This window comes from Hoplias malabaricus, chromosome 6 (assembly GCF_029633855.1).
Source record: "Hoplias malabaricus isolate fHopMal1 chromosome 6, fHopMal1.hap1, whole genome shotgun sequence".
Taxonomy (NCBI): domain Eukaryota; kingdom Metazoa; phylum Chordata; class Actinopteri; order Characiformes; family Erythrinidae; genus Hoplias; species Hoplias malabaricus.
Genome location: NC_089805.1, coordinates 12032267 through 12049409, shown reverse-complemented (window position 1 = coordinate 12049409; position 17143 = coordinate 12032267). Strand labels below are relative to the sequence as shown.

General features: G+C 44.3%; 1 protein-coding gene across 3 annotated transcripts in view; it reads right to left on the bottom strand.

Annotated features, from left to right (window-relative positions):
• Window positions 1-17143, bottom strand: part of thrb (thyroid hormone receptor beta) — a 77464-nt gene that overhangs the window by 8035 nt on the left and 52286 nt on the right. The window contains exons 7-12 of one of the 3 annotated variants that reach the window (XM_066673868.1): window positions 9389-9489; window positions 8339-8486; window positions 6340-6545; window positions 4111-4197; window positions 2984-3130; window positions 1597-1855 (exon numbers count right to left, since the gene is read on the bottom strand). In XM_066673868.1, the coding sequence (XP_066529965.1) occupies window positions 1597-1855; window positions 2984-3130; window positions 4111-4197; window positions 6340-6545; window positions 8339-8486; window positions 9389-9489 (948 nt within the window). The remainder of the gene's footprint in view (window positions 1-1596; window positions 1856-2983; window positions 3131-4110; window positions 4198-6339; window positions 6546-8338; window positions 8487-9388; window positions 9490-17143) is intronic. The other 2 variants (XM_066673869.1, XM_066673870.1) reach the window with 2 other exon arrangements.

Below are 17143 nucleotides of genomic sequence, written 5' to 3'. Positions count from 1 at the left end.
TTCTTTATGGAACAAGGAACTAGGGCTGTGCCATATCGTATTGTGCAGTATTGTTATAATCGTGATATTCTGACTTGTTTAATGACGTCATGCAGTTACACGTTGTATGGCAGGCATTCATTATGTAAGTCATTTAGGCACAGCGACAGGTGGAAATATGCTTCAAAGAATTGAAGAATTTGCTCCAAAAAATAAGCAGATGTTTACACATTTATTTGTTGCTCCTTCAGAATGTTTGAAATTGTTAGATTTGTATGTTATATATAATAATTTAAATAAGAAATTAAATGTAATATTAATTGTATATAATTAATATTAATATAACATTTTTTGTTTTCAGTGTTTTTTCATATCGTCAAGAATATCGTTATCACAAAATAAATTACCCTGAAATATCGTGATATTATTTTAGGGCCAAATCGCCCAGCCCTACAATGAACCATTGGGACAGGAGCTGGGAGTATTTCTGAGGGAACAGCATGTGTTTGAGAAACTAATACGAAAGATATTGACCCGCCTCCTGAACAGGCTCGCAATTAATACCCCATAAATGCCTGACAAATCACTTCGTATTGATCAGTCTCTGTCTATCCACACTGATCAATAGCAGTGTTAGAGTCTGACCGCGAGAAAGAGATGGACACCACAGTCTTTAACTATTAACTATTGATCGAGATTATCACATCTGAGCTTTAATCCTGTCCTAATCCGGTCCCTGAGCCATTTCCCTTGAGTAGCCTGAGTAATCTAGAGTAATCTCCACAGAAAGACCTGCAGCAGCTGTCCTTACACTTCAGAACCGGACTCTGGACCCACGAGAATCTGGACCCGCAGACGGAAAACAGAGACCAGAGCCTGCAACTTCCCAGACAGAGAACGGTGAAGCTATTTGTATTGCTGTGTATTGTAATAATGAATACAAACAGAACAACCTTAATATGCTTATGTGTGTGTGTTGCAACTGATGGAAATGCCCCGCCCACTAACTAAACACAAAGCCTACTAACTGCTCATAGACCTGGGCTGTGAACAAAATGGCTCCCTAATCCCTCGTTAGTAGTGTGCTACATAGTCTGGAACTATTTAGTTCACTTAATAGTGCTACAAAAACAATTCAGACATGTCCTCTGTCTGTTGCTTAGCAACAGAAACTTGTAATGCATCGTGGTCTACATTCAGCTCATATTGTGAGATACAATTGTGGGATTGTGCATTGTGGGAAATTTTAATGCCTCAAAATCACACTCAAATTACACTTTACCATTCGGGGCCAATGACTCCACACTGGGCCCTAAATGTAAAATAGGGAGCCATTTTGGACACAGCCCTGCTCACTAACTGAACACAAAGCCCTGCCCACTATCTGAACACAAAGCCCCACACACTAACTGCTCACAGACTTGCTCACTAACTAAACACAGTCATGCCCACTAACTGAATATAAAACTCTGCCTATTATGTGAACACAGCCACGCCTACTATCTGTTTACAACCCCCATACTATCTGAAATACAACCCGCATAAAATCTGAAATAAGCCCCACCCCCATCAGAATACAACTCCACCTTCATACCCAGCAGAGGGTGTGTTACTGACCGGAGGACAGCAGGATGACGGCCTGCAGCAGCGCCACCTCCGAGTCGTCGAGGTTGAAGGATGAAAGGGACACCCCCAGATCGAAGATGGCGTCCGAGACCACACCCAGTCCTCCATTCTTCAGCTGCCCGCGAGTGACCGCCATCTCTCCGTTCAGCGTCAGGGTCTCGCTCTCGGGGTCGTACCTTACAGCGGCTCGCAGAGACATGATCTCCATGCAGCAGCCCTTCAGCAGGATGATCTGATCCTCACAAGGCAGCTATAACACAGTAATAACACAGGATGTTTTGTAGTGTAGTGTGGCATTGTGCTCCCCATGTGAGTGGTGTTATCCACTACCCTAACAAACTATGGAACTATATTACATTAATATTAATCACGTTAAAGGGCTATATAGGACTTTTCTGGACTCTACTTTCTGATTGGTCCTTGGTTGGTTTGCACTCTCACAGCTTCCCCCTGAAATGTATCTGTGTTGTCTCCAAACCCTGCCTCTAAGGGGAACAGCAGGCTTTAAAAACCACAACAACGGTGGCGGTAACGTTAAGCGGTGTTTACCAAGTGTCTTATTGTCTTAAATCCAGTCAGTGTTTTTCAATAATCTCATTATAGATTTGGTTTAAGGATTTCATAAAATTACATAAAAGTAATAATTATTTCGGGCTTTGGAAACCACAGCAAGGGTGGCAGTAACGTTAAGCTCATGTTTACTCATGGTGTATTGGCATGTTGTTGTTTGGGACTGAACACAGCTCCGTCATCAGTTCAGACAGATCAGTAGAGTTTGTTCCTTCCTTGTTGCAGCGTCCAGCTCTCGCTGGATTCTTTCGTCGGCCACCGATCCAAGGAGCGTTTGAACCTCTTCAAAAGACAACGGCGTAATTTTACGAGCTGTCATCGTGAAAACGTGATTTCTGCTGCACCTGGAGATTTTACAGAAGGAGAGTTGGTGCTGGACGTCTGCGTTGCGTAGAGTGACGACTCTCTCTGGACAATCAGCGCTCTGCAAGGTTTAGTCCCTACTCGGCTCGCTCTGAACCATGAGAGAACAGCCACTAAACAAGAACTCGCTTCCAGGGCCAGGACCTGATTTACCTGGTGGAGGGTCGATGCAGTGGAAAAGCTCCATGGGAGTCCTCTGGGAAGACAGTGAGCACTGCATTGTTCTGAAGTCTAGTGAAGTGTGAATAACCTTTTTAAAGTTTAAAAACCCATCCCTCGATCTTCTAAAATGGTTCTTTATGGAAACAAAAGTGGTTCTTCCAAGACATCAGTCAAAGAACCCGTTGTAGCCCTTTTATTTTTATTGAAGAGTGTTGTGTAATACTGTGTCTGCAGTGTTGTTGTCCACTACTCTAACCAAGCACATGAATTTACATTGTCTCACCTCGCAGAACATTGGCAGCTTTTTGGCGAAGTCCACCACTCGCGTGATGGCGGGGGTGATAATTTTTGTAAACTGACTGAAGGCTTCTATGTCCACTTTGCTGCCCTCCGGCGCGTTGACCACTGCCCCCTGACCGATGTCTTCTGGCTGCAACGACAGGGAGAGGGAGGGCGGATTGCTTAGCAACGGGGTGACAGGCAGATACCGACACTAACCAAGTCGATGGTGTGACACACAGCAAATCCTCATTCCCCTCTAAAAGCATGAGAAAGGCCACAGAGTTACAGCCAGACACATTCCAAACCAACAACCCACGGCCCGCAGACAGGGAGGGGGTCCAGGGCCCGGGTACTGACAGGAGAAAGGAGGAGAAGAAGGAAAACTGAATGATAGATAGAGCGGGAGAACGACAGAACGACTCGAGGAAGCGCAGCAGAGGTGCACTGTTTCATTGTTTCTGTGTTTTTGTTTGGCTCGTTTGTCTCTCGTAGATTTCTCACTGCTGGTGATGTCATTGACTAGGGTTATTCACTGACAGTTTAGTACCAATAACAATAATAATAATAATAATAATAATAATAATAATAATAATAATATAATCCATGCCCTTCTGACCAGAAATAAAGTGTTGTGAAAGATGAAGCGTGGAAGAGACCAGACTGAGGAAAGGGAAGACAGGGGTGTGCTGAGTACAGCTCAAAAAACCCAGCCTCAGACCTCTCTCTCTCGCTCTCCTTCTACCTCCCTTCCCTTTTTCTTTATCTCCCTCTCTCTCTCTGTTCTTCATTTCTATTTCTCAATCTTTCTTTGGTCTCTCTTGGTCTTTAAAGTCATCCCTTAAGCTCTGTTCCTCTCCTGTGTCCACCTTCTGTCTGATACATTGAGCAGAGCGCTACACAAACACGGCAAACAGAGGCTTCAAGCATTCAGCAGCTCAGATCTATCCACAGATAAATCAAAAAATCAAAAACAAACCCATGAATTAATTCATAAAAAAAATAAAATGGCAGAACGGAAGCAGCTGACAATTTCAGAGCGCGGGTTCTGGGGTAAATTATCAAAGAAAAGAGTGTGAAACCAAAATAAAACAAAATTAACTCAAATGGATTTGGTCTACTGGTTCTTACCTTGGATTCCTTCACCCCCACTGCACTCTGGTCAGAAGTATAGAATAAATTACAAGTTATTTCATTAAGTAGCATTGCTTCCTCGACCTGTTGGGCAATCAACAGGGATCGTGAAGTTTCAATGAAGAACCCGAGTCAAGCCAACTAAAAAAAAACAGGTTGAAACTGAGGACAGATGAGACAGTGCAGACAGAAACAAAGTGAGGTCATGAGCGCTGGTGGCGTTTCCATGGAGACAAACAGACGTTCGGTTACCAGTCACATACAAACATCACCATGTCCTTTGTATTTCCATCAAAGCAGCCGTTAAGTACAAGTTATTCCTTTTTCTGTGAGATACAGAACTGTGAAGAAAAAAAAAACGAGATTTTTATCTGCGCTTTAAGAGTTCAAAAATACAAACAAACAACAAACAAAAAAGTACGCAAGGCTTGGAGGGTATTCCACAAAGCAGGGTTTCTCTGTTTAGAGAGATAATTTAAGCCCAAAGTCCAGCCCATTCTATAAGAAAATAACTGAGGGAGATTCCTATTGGACAGACCTTAGCTTTGGGCTTAAGTTATCTGGTTAACTGAGAAATCCTGCTTTGTGGAATCCCGCCCTGGAGTGAATCCCCCAAACTCTCTCAACTCTGAACATCCAGATCCAGTCTCAATTGCTTCAGACCAGAACACATCCAAAGCTCTCTGTGAACTCCTCACGCTGTGGGTCTGAAAGGACGTGGAGCTGGAGAGGAGAGTGTATAAGGGAATGATTTTGCATCGTGAGAAGCAGAAAGTGCAGCCAACTCCAGATTCTGAGAAACGAAGAAGTTGTGCTGAGCGGCTGTTTGGACGAAAGTGTGAATAAATGATGAAGCGGCTGATGTTTGATTTTTTTCCGAGTATTGACTTTTTCTAAAATGTTTCTAGAACGCGAACGTCTTTAGAGCCACTGCAAAAATGACATATACATTACAACATCTGCCACATCTGGCTGTAAATGCAGATCTCCATGGAAACCCACCACAAAGTTAGAGTCAGCGACAAACACTGAGTTTAAAAAGAAACATGAAAATGCAATTAGTTAGAGACAGAAAACATGAACAAAAGATTAAATTATACAGAGACAGTGACGAGAGATAAATTATAAAAAGGGAAGCAAGAACAGAAGAGAAGAGGAGGAGTAGAAGGGAAGAGAAAAGAGAAGAAGAAAAAAGAATTGAGAAGAGGACAGAAGAGAAGTGTGGAGAAGAGACAAGAAGAGAACAAAAATAATTGAGCGGAGAAGAGAAGGGAAGAGAGAGGAGAAGGTAAGAAGAGAGGAGAAAAGAAGAGGAGAAAAGAAATTAAGAGAAGAGAAGATGAGAGAAGAGAAATGAAGAGCAGAGAGAAGAGAAGAGAAGAGAAGAGAAGAGAACACAAAGTTTAGTATTTTTTTTTGGTTTAAGAGGTTTGGGGTTGGGGGAAAATGAAAAGGAAGAGAACGGTAAAGGAAAGGGGAAAGGGAAAGGAGCGGAAAGGACAAAGGGAACATGGAAAGGGAGAAGGGAAAGAAAAGGGATGGAGGGATAAAACTGTAAAAGATGTTCCAATAAAGTTAGTGCTGCTTCCTTTGTGGAACACAGTCTCCAGCGTCCAGCTAACTGTCCCCACTCTACAAGATACAAAAAACATCCACAGATTAACAGAGGGAAGCACAGTGGGAATGGGACGGGAATCATGTGGGAATGGTGTGGCAACTGTGGGATTTTTGGAAAGTAGGATTTTTTTGTGTGGGAATGAGGAGGGGATTCAACACCACAAAAGTATCTCTGAACAAGTGAAATCCTCATTAACCTGGTCCACAGACCTCACTCCACACTGAACCACTGCCGGAAGGCGATCACATGACTCTAAACATGTTCACTTGTCTTCACTGCCTCAAATCACTAGTGTGAGTGTGTGTGTGTGTGTTTACTGCCCCTAATCACCAGTGTGTGTGAGTGTGTGTGTGTTTACTGCCTCTAATCACCAGTGTGTGTGAGTGCTCCTAATACTGCTACTCATACTACTCATACTGCTATGTGAGATAAATGTTGTGGAATATGAGACCCATGAACCAGATTTGGGAAGATTTCACTTGGAATGTGACGACTTTGAAGTGAAGGTGTGACACAGTAAACATACAAAATAAATAATAAACAAAATGAAACTAAAAGCTCAGAGCCAAATGTCAGAGAGGCGGAGACTTCGGGAGCGGGCGTCTCACCAGGAATTTGCGTTTTTGTTTCCAGTGGTTTCCCTGTGCGTTGGTGGCCATGTGCGCCTCGGTGACGATGCGGATGAGCTCCCACTCCTCCTGCGATGGCTCGGGACGCTCCCACACCGTCTTCTGCAGCTCCTCGCGTCTCCGCCGCTCTCGGTTCTCCTCGATCAGCTTTCGCTTCGCCAAACGCTTACTGTCATCCAGCACCACTGCAGGGTCGAGAGACAACCACACACAAGTGAGAGAGAGGGACAGTCATATTGCGGAGAGAGAGAGAGAGAGAAAGAGAGAGAGAGAGAGAGAGAATCATACTGCACTGAGAGAGAGAGAGAGAGAGAGAGAGAATCATACTGCACTGAGAGAGAGAGAGAGAGAGAGAGAGAGAGAGAGAGAGAGAGAGAGAGAGAGAGAGAGTTGTATCCCAGGTGATATTGAGTTGCTAAGTGATTACTATGGTACCCCAGCAGGTTGCAAAGGTGTTTTTGGGCAGTTTCTATCGTATCTGCCAACTGGTAACTGCACTTTTGCTAAGTGTTTTCTATGGTATCTGCCAACTGGTTGCTAGCGTGTTGCTAAGTGGTTGCTATAGTATCCCAGGGTAATGTATATGGTTAGAGTGTTGATATGGTATCCGCAAACTGGTTGCTGGAATGAAAGTGATTGCTCTGGTATCCCAGGGAGTTACCAGTGTGCTGTTAAGCAGTTTCTATGGTATTCTGGGTGATTAATATTTTGTTCCTATGGTATGGCTGGGTGTGGCTAGAGTGTTATTAAGTATTAGCAGCTCTGTTGCTAAATGGTTTCTATGGTATCTGCAAGCTTGTTGCTAGTGGGTTTTTGTGGTATCACAAGTGATTACTAGTTCTTTGCTAAGTTGTTGTTATGGCAGCTTAGAGGGTTGCTAGGGTATTGTTAGGTGGTTTCCATGGAAACCCAGGTGGTTACTAGTTTGTTCCTGGAGGGCATAGATCAAGTTCGTGTTCCATAGAAATCACCTAGCAACACCCTTGCAACCAGCTGGCAGTTAACATAGCAACCGCCAAGCAACCCACTTTGATAACAGCAGAGTAGATACTGGAACATTGCTGTGATGATTTGATGGTATTTAACATAATATTAAATTTACCTTGTTAATGTAATATTTATAAGATAAACGTTAGAGAGGTGAAGTGCCGGTGTTGGAGAGTTTTCTCTGGAACAAATTCATCCCAGAGGAAACGGAAGGAGCTTCATCTCCCCAGACAACATGCTTTCTACATGGTTTCACGCTTTTCTACAGAGACTGTACTCATAGTGTCCACACTGGCTGCAGCATAAAGCCACTGAGGTCACGCAGTAAAAGGGACATCCTTTTGTCAAACTGGCTGCTTCCCAATTGCGCACTTAATAATAATTCTAACTAGTGTTTGAGTGTGTAGTGTGGAAGTTGAGTACTCTAAAAAACCACAGTGCACACATAGAACCAGTGGATTTTTGAGGATGGTAATAATGTCCAATCCAACCGAAACACAAAGGGAGGAGCTTCTCATGGCTGGAAAATGTTGGCTTTGTCCCAAATAGTGCCCTACTCCTTGCATAGTACAGTTATAAAACTAATGCTACTACACACAAACTGTGCACTAAATGTTAGTCAGCGGGACGCGAAATGTATTCCACATATACATGGTTTAATTATCTGACGTACAGTGTACAAATTTAGTGCAGAAACTGTTATTTTATGACTTACACTGTGCACTACGCAGTGTGGAGGGAGATATTTGAGTTTCAAAATTTGAAAAAAAATGTGACAGTTTTGCAGCTGCAGCTTGGTGTGACGTGTGTTGTCATAGCAATAGCTCAACATGTCCTGTTAGTAAGAAACAGTGTAGTACGTTAATATTTTTGTGTTCGAGCCTCAGAGCTCACATTTTTAATGTCAATACATGGTATCTACTGTACAGTATTAGTGTGTAGCCAGTGTGTTGTTGTGTGATGCTGGGTGATACGAGAAGGAAGTGCTTACAGTCGGTCGCCATGCCGACAGCAATGCACTTCTTGAAGCGGCATTCCTGGCACTGGTTCCTCGTGACTTTGTCGATGACGCATTTCCCCTCATATTTGCAGGCGTATGTGGGGTTCAGGTTCTTCTGGATCGTTCTTCTGAAAAATCCCTGAGAAACAAATGAAAGAGAAAGGTTTTGCACCACTCGGATGTTCTCTTCCAGGGTCATTCAGGTCTGAAATAAAAGCTGCTCAGGTCTCAAAGCAACACACCATCACCTCACACACATATACCATAAAAAACTGAATGGAAATGGGCCAAATTGAGGTGCAAACGTGAGGTGGAAACACGACTCATTTCCCATATCTTTCTGCCTATGGTTCTTTATTACACATAACTTTTGTGAATTCTTTGTATGGAAAGCTGGTAAAGATGGATTCGAGACTGAATATGAACAAAGGAGAGAGCCGACTCCTCACTGAATCACACAGTAAACATGAGCAGGAGTAAAGTACACGTAATTGAGAAGAGAGGAGATGGGTGGAGGAGCCTACACCTCCAGTAAGTAGGGTACTCCCAACTCCTGAACTGTAATTAAAGTAAGGCTACATGGATAAAAAAATATTAAATTATTCAATAAGTGTACAAGCACTCTCCCAGGAAAGTAGAAGCACAATAAGCAGCTCAGAGACCACTTTTATAACTCGTTAAAGGGCTAAAATGGAACTGAGTAAAGAGCAGATGCCTTTTCTGGGGTTCGAGTAAATGTATTAACATTTTACTTAAAGTAACACTAGGTAAGATTTGGTATTTTTCCCCTACAGTTGCAGAGTGTAATTCACTTTTACAGCACTGCCCTGAAATCCACTTTTACAGCATTGCTCTTTCCTACCCTCCTCCCGAAGTTACATAGTGCAGTTTCTGCAGTGCTGAGCCCGGAGTAAAAACGTCAGAAGCTGTATTCTCCGTATTACAGCTCAGTGGAGCATCCCAGTGACTTTGAAGCTGTAACTTTAAGGTAAAAATCTTACCTACTGTTGCTTTAAATGTCCATTCAGGCCCTGGACTCACCTTGCAGCCCTCACAGGTGATACAGCGGTAGTGATACCCCGTGGCTTTGTCCCCACACACCACACACAGCTCGTCCTTGTCCAGGTAACTCGGTATGTACCCTGACAACACAACACACCACAACACACATTAAACCCCTGTCTTTACACAACCTCCTTTCTCGGTCTGTGTGATGCAGGGAGCTGGGGGCCATTCTAGCCCATGCTTGGCATCAGGCATTCTGACCTTAGACGGATGTGCAGCTGCTCCAGAGCACAGAGATCCATTAGAGAGATTATACACACCGTGTCCACAGTGGGTGCAGCGTAAAAGCATAAAGTGAGAAAGCAGCCACGGTTTATAAACACTCCCTCAGTCCTTAAGAGGGCATGTGACTGGACAGAAGAGTTTAGATTAGACCGTGGAAAATCAAGGACTGCTGATATAATAATAACAATAAGAGAGGACACGACAGGAGAGGAGAGGAGAGGAGAGAAAAGAAAAGAACAAGATAGGAAAAGAGAGGACTGTACGGGATGGGAAAGGATGGGACAGGAGAGGAGAGGAGAGGATGGGAAAGGACAGGAGAGGAGAAGAGAGGAGAGGATGGGACAGGACAGGAAAAGAGAGGACAGGACGGGATGGAAAAGGACGGGACAGGAGAAGAGAGGAGAGGAGAGGACAGGAGAGGACAGAGAAAATAGAGCACAGGAAAAGAGAGGAGAAGACGGGACGGGAGGAGCTACAGATGAAGCTAATGAGCGCTAACTCAGCCAAATCCCCCGAGCCGCAGCCGCAGCCGAAGCTACAGGCGATCAATAAAGTCTGTGATCAATACAAGAGCAGGAGGTCAGGACCAGGCCTTCTGTTCCTCTGTCTGCACCCAACTGACCAATCAATACACTCCAAAACAAACCCAACAAACCTGAGAGTTAGGGCCGACGTTTGGCCACCTCTGGGTAGAGGACGCTTTGGTGAAGGACACACTTCTGCTCACATTTTAAAACAGAGAATGTTTATCGAGTTTAAAAACGGGGCCTGTGCAATGATCAAAGCACATTTGATGTTCTTTTGATGTCGTTATTATAATTTGTTCAGCCGAATGCATAGAACAGAGGCCAAAATGACAGAATTTTATGCTTCTGCCCTGTGGAGGACATATTTACACTTTGTTTCTCTGTAGAGTTGTGTTTCACCGTTTCCTGTAGGAAGTCAGTCAGAGGTGTATTCTCAGAACCTGGGGGGGGGGGGGGGGAGCAAGACTTTTGTGCCCCAGCCACAGCGGATTCTAACAGCGCAGAAATTTGACCACACACACTAAAAAAAAAACACCCCTCCCCCACAAAAAAACCATGAATAATTGTTTTAAAATGTATTATTTAATTTTAATTACACTTACATTTTTTCAATTATATTTTATTTTTATTGTTTATTTTATTTATTTTTTATTTATTTATATCCTTTTCATTTATTGTTATTACATTTTCAATTACACTTTTTTATTTTTTTACGTATAAATTAATTTAATTATTATGCAGTGTTTTATTTCACCAATTAAACATTTCTTTGGGGCCTATTTTGTCCCGGATTTCTCTCTGCGGTAACCTTTCTGATATTAAATTCAGAAATAAACAGAGCGCGCTGTAAAACCTGCAGGATGCACCTCAGCGGCTTGTCCCCTGCAGACAATGTCTTCAAGCTTTCCAAGCTCCTGCAGTCAGGAGCCCCCTCTCTGATCCACAAAGGGCCACAGATCTCAAAGTCATCCACAATGAACACAGTCCGGCGTCAAACTCACGGACACTTCCCCGCCCCTGACATGTCCATTATCTCTTCTTCAGGAGGCACTCATCTGCAGCGTGACACGGAGACGAGATGAAGGAGCACAAACTGGGCTAATCCACAACAGGGCCTCGAACCCAGGACTCCATTCAGGATCGACACAAACCAGTACAACTCACTCATTCATTCACTCACTCACTCAACTCACTCATTCACATCCAGACACATGAAGATACAAAAAGGAGCGTCCGAACACAACAGAAGCGATCAAAGCCAGGGAAGCGCCAACCAACCATTAAATGCAAATCACCACCTTTATTCATTCCTTCACTCATTCACTCATTCACAGCCTCTACTCAAACCAGCACTTCAAGTCTAGGCTCTTTATTCCATTACGAATTAGTTAAGAATCTTAACATCACCCTTAATTAGGCACAGTGTCTGTATATAGCTTCATTAATAGCTTATATCGTTAATTACTTTAGAAATAATTATATCAATAACAATGTTACTAATGATATTGTCAATAACAGTTCTAATCACATTATAAATTATATTTAAAAGTGCATTATTTACATCATTATTAAGAATATACTTAATGACATCATACATTACATTATTAATAACATTATCAATAATATAAACGATAAACTGCCTTATTAAAAGCATTATTAATAACATAAAAACATTCCGTCTCTGATCACTTGCCCGCTATTCAGAACTATTCAGTTGCACATGAAACAAACGTGAGAGGTTCGACTCCCCTCTTGAGCAGGAAACCAGACTCACACTGCATTATTCTGCATGTGTGAGGTGCTGTATTAGAAATGAATCCATGAACATTAAATAAATGTGTCTGGAGTTACGTTAAGAGCGGCACCCCCCCAGTGAGAGCTCCTCTGAGAGTGTAGCGCCACCTGTACCTTTCTTATGGGGCGCCTGCATCCACTGCATCTGAGCGAAGTCAGGCCTGACGTCGGGGAAATAATCCGTGGGATAGTGACTGAGTGGCACCTCCATGCTGCAGAACTCGTTCTTAAATGCCGCGTTATTCCCGGCGTACGGGCAGGAGAAGGTCTGGCTGGAGGGCCAGGTCTGCTCCATACACTGAGGAGGTGGAGGAGGAGGTAGCGGAGGAGGATGAGGAGGGTGGTGATGAAGAGTCTGAGGTTCACAGTGACCGAAAACGGGTCCCTCTCCTCCATACATGCAGTACTCTCCTCCTCCCGGGACCGTGAAGCCCCCGTTTGCACCGGGCGGCAGGTCGTACATGTCCGGCACGCAGTAATTCATCACCACCGAAGGATAAAGGCACAGAGTGCAAACAGGAGTCAGAACATCAAGGGAATGATGACAGCAGCTCTGGAGAGAACGGCACAAAGGGCCTGAACAACAACAATGACCCGGTTCTCAGCGCTGAGAACTCAAACGAGTCCCACGCGTTCTACTTAGCATTTACGGAATCAAGAAGCCGAGAAACTGTGGAGCAATTGGTGCACAAGCTTTCTAAGAAATGGTAATCGTGTCATTAACACGTCAGCAAACTACACAGAGCTTATGGTATCTGCCAAACAAAGCCAAGCTGCCTTAAATCGAATACCGCAGAAAGTTTAAACACACCAGACATACAGTAAACTTACACAAGCTGCTGAAACTAGTCATTACCAGTCTTTAACCCTTAGAATTGACTAAAAAATTCTGTGAAAGCCCTGATGGCGTAAAGTAAGCTTGTCGCTCAAAAAGATCCACAACTCTAGCTCCTATCTCTTACAAACAACGGAAAATCATGCGCTGAATCAGCAAAAAAAAAAAAGGCCTCTGACGTAAACACTTTGCTCAAAGACGTCAGAACCACTTCGAATGGAACGTTTACGATGGCTCTGGACCTGTAAAACCAGCCGAGCCGAACTGAAACCACTGTGGTGAAAGGTGTCCAGAGGACACCGGCCTTTATATATGAAGGAACCTGCCCCAACCCCCCACGCCTGCCACTGGCCAAATTGGGAGGCAGGTTTATGACTACGCGCTCGTCTAATCTGAGCCGGGCCAAATCCTGGAAGTGCAGCAGCCGAGGGTTAACTCTAACATGGATTAGAGGCGCTCCTGCCTCTCCGAGCGGAGTGAAACACGGATAGTCGGACCCGGACGCCACTTTAGTATCGCAGCACAGCGCCGGGAGTGGATCAGAGAGTTTTATTACGGGGCATTAACATCTGTAACTGACGAAATCTGGCTGGAGATGATGGGATTAGGCTCCAAATCCCTCCCGAAACCAGAGGAGCATCTTTACCAGGAACGGTATTGATTTCCAATAAGAAGCGCTGCATGACCTCATGGGCTGCTAATCTGCGCTGGATCATATCGATATCGTTATTCCGGATTATTCCGAGCGCACACACTTATGGACATTCTGAAGCATATGTTAAAGCAGTGGTTGTCAGATAGTTTCAGCAGTGCCCCGCTTTATTTTAAACATCGCAACTCGTATAAAACTGCAGCTTTTATTGAACAAAACTAAATAAAATAACAGTGGAATTACTGTGGCCCCTGTAACAGCCCCCAGACCCCAGACCTCTGGCTTTGCACGCGCGTAGTGTCTCAGTTCATTCGGCGCTGTAAGAATAAGAACAGCCTCAGGGGGCCGTGCCTCTGTCCAGGTTCTAGTGCGTTACAGAGAACTCGAGAACTGATGCCAAGTGTCTTTCTCCAACACAGGTTCATAATTAAATGAAATTAAACAACTTCAATGTCCTCCGAACAAAAACCTCACATCTCTGAGTAAAACTGTAACGGACAAAGAAAAGGAATAGCCTTAAGTTTAACGTTGAGTTCAACATTCAAAGGCTGTTCTCCCTGTGTCTGTGTGGGTTTCCTCCCACCGTCCAAACACACATTGGTAGGTGAAGTGACTGTGTGAGTGTGAGTGTGAGGCACATGGTGAGTGTGTGAAACTGAGTGTGAGTGTGTGTGTGTGAGGCACAGCATGAGTGTGTGAAACTGCATGTGTTTGTGTGAGGCACAGGGTGAGTGAAGATGTCTATGGATGTGAGTGACTGGGTGAGTGTGTGAAACCTCCTGTGCTTGTAAGTGTGTGTGTGTGTGTGAGGCACAGAGTGAGTGTGTGAAACTGAGTGTGTGTGTGTGTGAGTGACTGGATGAGTGTGTGAAACTGAGTGTGAGTGTGTGTAAGTGACAGGGTGAGTGTATGAAACTGAGTGTGTGTAAGTGACAGGGTGAGTGTATGAAACTGAGTGTGTGTGTGAGTGACAGGATGAGTGTGTGAAACTGAGCATGAGTGTGTGTGTGTGTGTGTGAGGCACAGGGTGAGTGTGTGAAACTGAGTGTGAGTGTGTGTGAGTGACAGGGTGAGTGTATGAAACTGAGTGTGTGTGTGTGAGTGACAGGATGAGTGTGTGAAACTGAGCATGAGTGTGTGTGTGTGTGTGTGTGTGTGTGTGTGTGTGAGAGTGACAGGGTGAGTGTGTGAAACTGCCTGTGTGTGTGTTTGTGTGTGTGAGTTACAGGGTGAGTGTGTGAGTGTGTGGGTGAGTGTGTGGTGCCCTGTCCAGTGTGTGTTCCTGTTTTGTGCTCAATGATTGAAGCTCGACTCTGGGCCTTTACTGAAGAATGAATGAATGAATGAATGAATAAATGAATGAAATAACTGAACACAGGAACTTTGTCCAAATCTGTGAAGAAATAAATTAACAACCGGTAAAAAGGAAATAAAAGGGTTTGGTCCTGACAGTGAGTGTATGAAACTCAAACACTTGCCCTGGGGCTGAGCAAATGCTGTGAGTTTACATTAGTGTCAGATGTTTTATAGCCACTAACAACAACAACAACAACAACAACAAATCAGCTGAAAGGATGGGTTGACTGCGCCGAACCCGTGACCGAAAAACAGACGGAAATTGTGCCGTTAGGGTTCAGATGTCCAAAGATAAGACGCTAAAGTGATCAGCCAGGGACAGCTGTTTATAGCCGGGCGATCTGAGGCAAATCTGCGTCTGACCACGAGCTGAGGCCAGTTTAACATTTTGATGAGGTGATGTCCTCACACGCAGCTTTAATCTTTCACCAAGCACTTCATCTGACAAACCACCTCAGACACGGGATTATAACTACACACACACACACACACACACACACACACACACACACACACTCACACACTCAGAACCTGGGAGTTGCACTGTGTTTTCATTCAGGGTCCGAGGTTCAAGAACTCTATGCTTTTTTTAATTCTCGGAGAAAGACGAGGACGATGAAGACGCTGCGGGTCAGAAACCGAACTAAACCGCCGTCACTGAAGGTACACGAGTAAAAAAGATGAAAACGATATTCCTCTGCGGTCTGGACCTGCAGAAAGTCAAGCACTGCTTTGCCCCCTGCTACTGACCCTCTCCCAAGCTTGGCCTTTATTCTAATTCAGGGCTGACCATTCAAAATAAAGAAGCCAATTACGGAGCAGAGTCCTTGTCCACAACATCCACATAAGTCTAAGACACACAGCAGAGAGAGACCGGGCATACCTTACTTTCACTTCCAGCAGAACTTCCAACCATCCTTCTACTACACCACACCACAGTGTCCCTCTACTGTCTGCTGAAGGTCTGTTATCTAGAAGCACTCTCTGTGGAACTCCTGTGTCCATGGAGGTTGGTCTTGCGTAGAAACCAAAAAAAGGCATGGCTTTGGACTCTTCTCCACAGATCATGCCACGAAAAAGACCCTCAAAAGTTGAAGAATGGACACCCTGATGTCCACAAAGACCCTTAAGTCTCTGAGGTCTCCAATGTCTAAAAAGTCCCACAATCCATTGGTTTGAAAGCGGTTGACCTTCCAAGTGACTGCATATTTCCCAAACCCCTTCCCCAAGTTCTCCAAAGAGGCTGAAATCCCAAAATCTTCAAAGGTTCTAAGCCGGTTAGTTGGCAAAAATAAATAAATAAATAAATGCCCCTCCAAAGTCTCCACCAAGTCTCAATCATCCTCCAGGTCCAGTCCTTTACAACTGCTCATCTGCACTGCTCCGGGAGACAGTGGACCCAGTTGCGTGCTTTTACACCCATTTATTCCCTCCCTGATCGATCACCTAAGGTCTCCGGAGTTCAAAGCTGGTCATTAACAGTTTTCAGAGAGGGCCGGGGATAGGGCCTGGTTTGACATGACTCTCTGAGCCAGATGTCCCCAGGGACTCGCAGTTACCTGAAGAGGACACCTTAAACAGGACACCTTCCCCTCCAGGGCCTCGGGGTGAGTTGAGGGAAAGCAAACAAAACACAGGGCCCGTCCCCGGAGGACTCCAGCACCCCACCTAGTCACGATTACCCGCAGATTACGGTCCACAGCGCAGGTGCCGACCTGGACCTGCAGCAAAAACTTCAGAGTGGACAGCGTAAATGTACCTTCCAGCTTACAGCAGGGGGTCGTAGTGTCCAGTCGAGTCCTTTAAAGGCTTTACTGCATCCTCTTTCCAGGAGGAATGCTGGAGAACTGTAAAATGGTTTTAAATGTGTAATAAAATGGAAAATGTGGTCTGTATGAAAAAAAAAAAAAAAAAAAAAACCAACAAAAGCCCAGACTCTGCCAGAAACAAGCCCCTCATATTGATCTGCTCAGTGGCAGCAGGTCCTGATCAATACACTTATTCATTTTGGCGGTAATCTCTCCAGCTTCCCTTAAAAATATTAACCCCCCCGACACACACACACACACACACACACACACACAAACTAGGGTTGGATGATATGTTTAAAAAGCTTTCTTAATTTCCGTCTATATGTTATAACTCTGATATGAATATGAACAATAAAGCCACAGAAAAACTGCCAAAACAAACAAGAAGTTTACCGTCAAACAACAACCTCTAGGCTTTGTCAATATTAATATTTTAATGAACAAAACTAAATAAAATAACAGTGGAATTACTGTGGCCCCTGTAACAGCCCCCAGACCCCAGACCTCTAGCTTTGCACCCGCGGAGTGTTC